General features: G+C 44.2%; 1 protein-coding gene across 1 annotated transcript in view; it reads left to right on the forward strand.

Annotated features, from left to right (window-relative positions):
• Positions 1-445: 445 nt before the first annotated feature.
• The window catches only part of LOC143029780 (protein Star-like), a 9,784-nt gene continuing 2,664 nt past the window's right edge, over positions 446-7,565 (forward strand). Inside the window, exons 1-3 of the mRNA XM_076192751.1 lie at positions 446-572; positions 3,515-3,720; positions 7,497-7,565. The exon at positions 7,497-7,565 is cut by the window's right edge and continues 132 nt beyond it. Of these exons, the coding sequence (XP_076048866.1) occupies positions 446-572; positions 3,515-3,720; positions 7,497-7,565 (402 nt within the window). The remainder of the gene's footprint in view (positions 573-3,514; positions 3,721-7,496) is intronic.

Here is a 7,565-nt window from a genome sequence, read left to right on the forward strand (position 1 = left end):
CTCTGTGGGGATAGCTGTTCTTTTTCAGGTCTCTTTATAACTGTCCTTTTTGAGCTTCCTTCCATTTCTCGTATTCCAATTTAGTAAATGTGTGTGTGTGTGTGTGTGTGTGTGTGTGTGTGTGTGTGTGTGTGTGTGTGTGTGTGTGTGTGTGTGTGTGTGTGTGTGCGCGCGCGCGTGCGTGTGCTGGGGGAAGAGGGCTGACAATGGCTCTTGCGTGAGACCATTGCCTAACAAGGATCTGGTGATGAGGTAAGAAAATGGTGTCCTCACCGCAGTCAAGAAACTTTTAACGTTAACGAGTTCTCAACAACAATAACAACAGCAACATTTGCTAGTTATGTGTATTTTGTCATAACTGATCAGCAATGCTAATACTACTTGCACATCACTGTGCATGCGATGAACAGATAATCATATATTTAGATACGGTGATATGATTAAGATGATAATTTACCAACCCCCAACAACGTTCAGTCGGCAGGTGGTACTGGCAGCAGTAACGGCAACATTGTTGTGTCTGATAGGAGCATTGAGTCTACTACAGGAGCCTTGTCCGGGACTTCAGGACTGTAAGTATCTCTTGGCGTATTGGATATTCATATTCCTGATATGGTTATTATCAACATTATCGCTATCATGGGGAGGAGTGGAGGGTTTTTGTTCAATTGTGCACAAGTACGCGACATAGCGTTAGAATATTAAATATTAATTTTGTAAATTATAATACATGAACGTAATATGCTATTTTCTTGTACCGGGACAGTAACCTTCATGACTGAGCAGCCCTTTTCAGGATCGTCTCTTTTCATTCCGCATGGGAGGTTAACAGAGCATTAGGTTTCATTGATAGGACGGTTACGAATAGAACTGCAGAGGCAATTATCAAATTCTGTCGTTAGTTAGACCTATCCCTGACTATGCAGTGCAGTTTTGGTCTCCGTCTTATAGAATGGACACCAATTCACTAGAATCAGTACAGAGGAGAATGACCAAAATGATACATGGATTCAGAAATTTACCTTACGAAGAGAGGCTCAGGCACCTTAACTTTCACTCTGTGGAAAGACGCAGAGTGCGGGGTGATCTTATAGAGGTGTTCAAGGGTGACGCAAACAAAGTCATCATATTAAGACAACAGGACATATCTCGCAGTAATGGATTTAAATATGACAAATTTAGATTTAAGAAGGAAATAGGCAAGAACTGGTTTACTAGTAGGTTTGTCAACGAATGGAATAGACTTAGTAACCATGTAGTGAGCGCTGAAACTATCGGTTGTTTTAAGAAACGGTTGGACAACTTTATGGATGGGGATGACAGGTGGTAATGAAGACGGAACTGCTTAGTGTAGGTCTTATGGTCTCTTACAGTCTTCTTCATTCTCGGTTGGACAACTTTATGGATGGGGATGACAGGTGGTAATGAAGACGGAACTGCTTAGTGTAGGTCTTATGGTCTCTTACAGTCTTCTTCATTCTTATGTTCTTAAGTATAATCTCAATCTCGCACAATTGGGGAATCGCCTCTAGCAAGATCACCCAATTTGCGGTTGTGATAACGACACAGCGCATATTACAGAGGGAGCAGCAGCCATCTCAGAGTCAACACGACACCCTGCTGCGCACCCGCCCCGCTCTGTGATGTTTCCCCAAATCCCGAATTTGTTCGACCGGACGACACTGGTGGTTACCCCCCTCCTCTACCCACTGAAGAAATAACAACAACCATTAGCTACTCCTCCAATACCGCTGAAGTGTATCCCAACTTAGACTACCCAAGATTTTTGGTCATAAACACTACCAGAGGACCAATTCCTACTGTACAATATCACTTCAAAGTAAATACGGATAACATCGTTTGTTGCAGAAGACCTCGTCCAGTGAGACCCCAAACAAACGGGTCCCTAATAGTCGAACTATAGTCCAGCCCTAGGCATTCTTGAAAACCCTGTAGAACTACGGGATTCCTTCATACATGAAACTCTAACTGCCGTGGAGCGCAGTGGGAACTGTCCAAAGTTGAAGAGTTGTGGCATCACTTGCAACGCTTTAGAATGCATATATGAGGCGTGTTGTCAGATTGGCTGGGGGACCTAGACCTGTACATGACCCTGAAACGACGGTCTATTGTCTTTATGAGAATGAACAAGGAAATTGCTGGGGATATCTAGGGTAATTTCACTAAGGATGACCTCAGACCTTCTTACTAAATCCTACATAAACTCCACTCCAAATCTGTGTCCCAGGTCATTACTGCCCAAACAGCCAACGGACAACCATTATCAGACATCGAGAGGTGGAAGAGCCGTACTCATCTTCTTTCACGTTGATTGAGAAGTGAGGCAGGGGTGCATCCTCACCCCAAACACTTTTTGGTACCTGCATGGAGCGTGTACCGAAGAGTTGTTGAGTACTGTCATTGCAGAGCACAGTGTGACAACACTAAAGTCACTGATTTTGTCTTTGTCGATAATTCTGGACTTCTTACTGAGATGTAGGAGGTCCTAATTGCAACCTTTGAGTCACTGCAGATGAAGAAGAGACCATTTGGCCTCCAGACCTCCTGGACCAAAAACACAAGGCTCGGGCGTTTGGAGGCTTACTGGATAAAATAGTTTAGTCTGTTCATTTATGTGATGAAAAAACTGTGGATTTTGAAGGCTTTACATACTTTGGTAATGTAGTGCATATGATATTAAGAAGTCCTTCAAAGGATTTTGAAGACTTTGTCCCAGATGTTATGGACTCGCTCAGAGTATATGGCGTTGGTGATATTCATGCAGGACTAAAATCTGAAACTTCAAGTCGTTTGTGCTTCGTTTTTTGCAACATGGCTGTGATACATAGATCATGGAATACTAAATGAAGGGGCGTCTCGACGTCTTTGGAACCAAATGCCTTGGGAGCCTACTCTTTGAAACTCAGTCAAGGCTTGTTAAAATATTAAGTCACCAAGGTCAACTCCGTCTATTTGGGACATGCTTCCCGTATGTTGATTCCACTCATGGGGTGATCTCCACAAAGGACCACCCTTGGTGGAGGGGATGAAATCGACCCCCACGGAACTCATGGCGACAAGTGGACTGATCCTGCCGAGAGCTGTCTGGAAAGGGAAGGATGACTGCATGGTGGGCTTGCACGGAGAAACCATGATGGGCTTGGCGTCGGTGTGTGAGTGAAGCGACGCGCCCCCTGGCGAATACTCCAAGTTATAATGATGATACCACCGCCGTTTCCTGAGACTGAATGGCCTTTTTCAGTAAAAAATGATAAAACTTATATTAATCAAGACATCAAAATACAGTGGATATAGGTCAGTTATAAGAGAAAAAATCTAGAAATAATATTCATCAAAACTACTTGGAAACAAAATAGTTCATGTTATTGGTATTTGTATTTCACTTCGTCGATGAGGGGTGGGTTGATTTAGCGTTTCCTGAACTGATGAAAATCACTTGTCGACAGTCATTAAGGCGACAGTCCTTTTAACACGAATGTTCTTTGTTTTGCAGACTACCTGACGGAAAGCCTGAGGGGACCGTTATTGCAGGAAGACCCCGTCTTGGTCGAATGGGTCCGCCATCAGTTGGTTCCTCCCTCCACGTTGCCCTACAACCTGAGCATGATGTTCAGCGGGCTTTTAGAGGAACAGATGATTATTGTCAGCCATTCGCAGGAGGCCATTTCCGAACATGTGACTACAATACTTGGGAAAGAAGTAATCACCTTTTGCAATCGTCGACTCGCGGTCTCCTTTCTTTCCTTCACTGGTTGCCTCCAGAGGGGTGAGGGTAGGGGGTTTCCTCAGTTGAATAAAGTCGTATAGTAGCACTCAGACAACCATATAGAAACAATCGCCGCTGTCTACAGGTCCCTCAAATGTGAAAAAAAAACTTTATTCGAGGATAATAGTGAGGAAAACGGCCTGTATTTATCCTTTTCTCTAATTCAGTGTGTATGTGCGCGCCCGCGTGTGTGTGTGTGCGCGCGTGTATGTTTGTGTGTGTGTGCGTGTGCTTGTTTGTGCTTATGTGTGTGTTTGTATGTGTGTGTTTGTGTATATGTATATGTGTGATTCATCATGGTTTTGGACCAGGTTTTGGACTTGTGATTGGCAGCTATCACCTTTCCGAATGAGAGCTCTGAATTCATATATGGCCGTATCTATGGGTAATGTTGTGACCTTACACACACACACACACACACACACACACACACACACACACACACACACACACACACACACACACACACACACACACACACACACACACACACACACACACACACACACACACACACACACACACACACACACACACACACACACACACACACACAACTCCTTGCCCACCAGAGTTGGAGTGCCGGGTCGCAGTGCAGCGACACTGATAGTGTTCAATCCTGTATGGGATTCGAACTCGAATCACTGGATTAGCGGTCGAGAACGGCGTGTGTGTGTGTTTGTGTGTTTATGTTTGTGTGTGTTTATGTTTACGTGTGTTCTTGTGTGTGTGTATTTACCTAGTTGTATTTTACGGGAAGGGGAGCTACGCTCGTGAGGTCCCGTCTCTGTATCTCGCAGTGTCTAATTTGCTCTTAAGTTTGTGTATGGTTCTTGCACACACTATTGTTTCGTGTACTTTGTTCCGTACATCTACCACTCTGTTGAGAAAGTTGTTCTTTTTCAGGTCTCTTCTATAACTGTCCTTTTTGAGCTTCCTTCCATGTCCCCTTGTATTTCTCGTATCCCAATTTAGTAAGTCTTCTCTATCAAGGACTTCCATGCCTCTCATGATTCTGTAGATAGTCAACAAGTCAATTCTTTCTCTCCTTTGTTCTAAATTCGAGAACTCCAGTTTTGACAATCTCTCTTCATATGACAGTTTTGAAAGTGTTGGGACCATCTTCATAGTTACTCTCTGGATTCTCTCAATTTCCTTATATTCTTTTTTGGTACTGGGTGGCCATGGTGTCGCTGCGTACTCCAATTTTGGCCTTATTAGTGTGACTAGTATTTTCTCTACCATTTGTTCGTCCAAGTAAATAAAAGCCACATTTATTGATCTATGCAAGTTGTAGGTTTCTCCGACAATTTTGTTTATTTGTTTATCAGGGGACATGTCCTTTGTAATGATTACTCCCAGATCTTTTTCAGATCCTACTTTCTTTACTTCCTTTGCACCATTTCCATATTGTCCTGATATCCTTTTTTTTACTTTTTTCCAATTTCCATTATGCTATATTTGTTAATGTTGAAGTTCATTTCCCGCCTCTGACTCCATTCCCAGACCCTGTTCAGATCTCTGAAGCGAATCACAATATATTTCAGTACTCACTTTCTTTAACAGTTTTGCGTCATCTGCAAAGAAGCTCATGTAACACTCCACACTCTTGTCCATGTCATTCATATACATAGCAAACATTATTGGAACCAATACTGATCCATGTGGAACTCCACTAATCACCTTTTCCCAAGTAGAACTCTTATCTCTGAGCACTACTCTCATTTTTCTTCCATGCAAGAAACCCTCCATCTATTTCAGTAGTTTACCTTGTATCCCTCCTATGTGTGTGTGTGTGTGTGTGTGTGTGTGTGTGTGTGTGTGTGTGTGTGTGTGTGTGTGTGTATTCACTTGGTCTTTGGTCTTTGGATCACGTGTTGGACTCGTGATCGACAACTATTTTCCCTCCTGGAAGAGAGCTCAGAGCTCGTAGGTCCGATCTATGGGTAATGCTATGACCTTGCACACACCCCCCCCCAACTCCCCGCCCACGAGAGTTGGAGTAACACCCCTCAGCGCTGCGATACTGATATTATTTCAGCCCCGGGCGAGAGTCGAACCCGGACCTCCGTAGTGGCAGGCCAGAGCTCTAACCACAGCGCCATGAGAGGTGTGTGTGTGTGTGTGTGTGTGTGTGTGTGTGTGTGTGTGTGTGTGTGTGTGTGTGTGTGTGCGTATGTGTGTGTGTGTGTGTGTGCGTATGTACTCCTCTATTCAATAAGAAATGGGAAAATGTCAGGAGAGACACTATTTATTTTCATTAGCTTACAAAACTTTGCCTACTTCAAAATAATTGCCTCTCGCATCCACACACTTCTGCATGCGTCTCTCCCAATCCTGGAAGACCTCCTCAAAGTCCTTTTTCAGTAGTCCCTTCAGGTAACTTTCCGATGCCTCTGTTGACTGGAATGTGGTTCCCCTGAGGCTGTCTTTCATGCGTGGGAACAGGAAGAAGTCGCAAGAGGCTAGGTCAGGGCTGTAGGGTGGGTGATGTACCACTTTCATTCCCTTGTCGGCCATCCAGGTGGTCACCAGTGTTGACTTGTGGCATGGGGCATTGTCCTAGTGGAACCACCACTGACAACTCCTCCACTGCTGAGGCTTCTTCTTCCTCATCTTCTCCCTGAACCTTTTCAGAACAGTAAGGTAATATTTCTTATTGACGGTTTGACCCTGAGGAACCCATTCAACGTGAATGAGCCACTAGGAGTCCAAGAAAGGAATGACCATGACCTTCTCTTGCGACCTGCTCATCTTTGCCTTTTTGGGTCTGGGTGAGGTCGCGTGCTTCCACTGAGCACTCTGACGTTTGCTCTCAGGGTCGTAGGTGAACACCCAACTCTCGTCGCAAGTCACTACCATATTCAGGAAACCTGAATCAGCCTCTATCATTTCGAGAATGTCAGTACAACATTCCACACGAAACTGTCTCTGGTCGTCGGAGAGGATCTTTGGCACGAACTTGGCACAGACTTTGTGGAGCTTCAGATCTTCGGTCAGAACTGTCTCTACTGTGCCAATACTAATACCAACAGCTTCAGATATAATCCTCACAGATATTCGACAGTCTTGCATCACTAACCTTTGCACTTCCTCAATGTTTTCCACCTTGCGTGCACTTTTCGGTGCTCCAGATCTGGGTTCATCCTCAACCTATTCATTTCCTTCAGAAAATCTGTTAAACCACCGATAGAAACTTGCTTGGCTCATCTGTTCATCCTCATAGGCCTCATTTAACATTTCATGAGCTTCTTGTTCGGTTTTCTTAAGTTTAACACAAAATTTGATGGCGAAACCTTGTTCCATGTTTCCCTGCATCTTGACAAGTGTTCACAGATCGGCAAACCGAATCAGACTGGTTCCACCACGTTCACCGCTGCACTCAGACCTACAAATATAAAAAAGTTGTCAGTTAGGAATAATATAGAATATATGTATGTGTACTTCACCATGAAGTAGTATTTTGATCAAATCATATTTAATGCCTCTCCTGACATTTTCTCATTATTTATTGAATGGAAGAGTATGAGTGTGTGTGTGTTTGTGTGTGTGTGTGTGTGTGTGTGTGTGTGTGTGTGTGTGTGTGTGTGTGTGTGTGTGTGTGTGTGTGTGTGTGTGTGTGTGTGTGTGTGTGTGTGTGTGTGTGTGTGTGTGTGTGTGTGTGCGTGTGTGTGTGTGTGTGTTTTGACGGCATCGTTCCTCCTTGCAGATAAGACACGGAGGCCGCTTCGTGGAGGCGGGCGCCTATGATGGGGAGTTTCTGTCCAACACCCTCTGG

The sequence above is a fragment of the Oratosquilla oratoria genome, chromosome 1 (assembly GCF_046742065.1).
Source record: "Oratosquilla oratoria isolate Oo_2021 chromosome 1, ASM4674206v1, whole genome shotgun sequence".
NCBI classification, from domain to species: Eukaryota; Metazoa; Arthropoda; class Malacostraca; order Stomatopoda; family Squillidae; genus Oratosquilla; species Oratosquilla oratoria.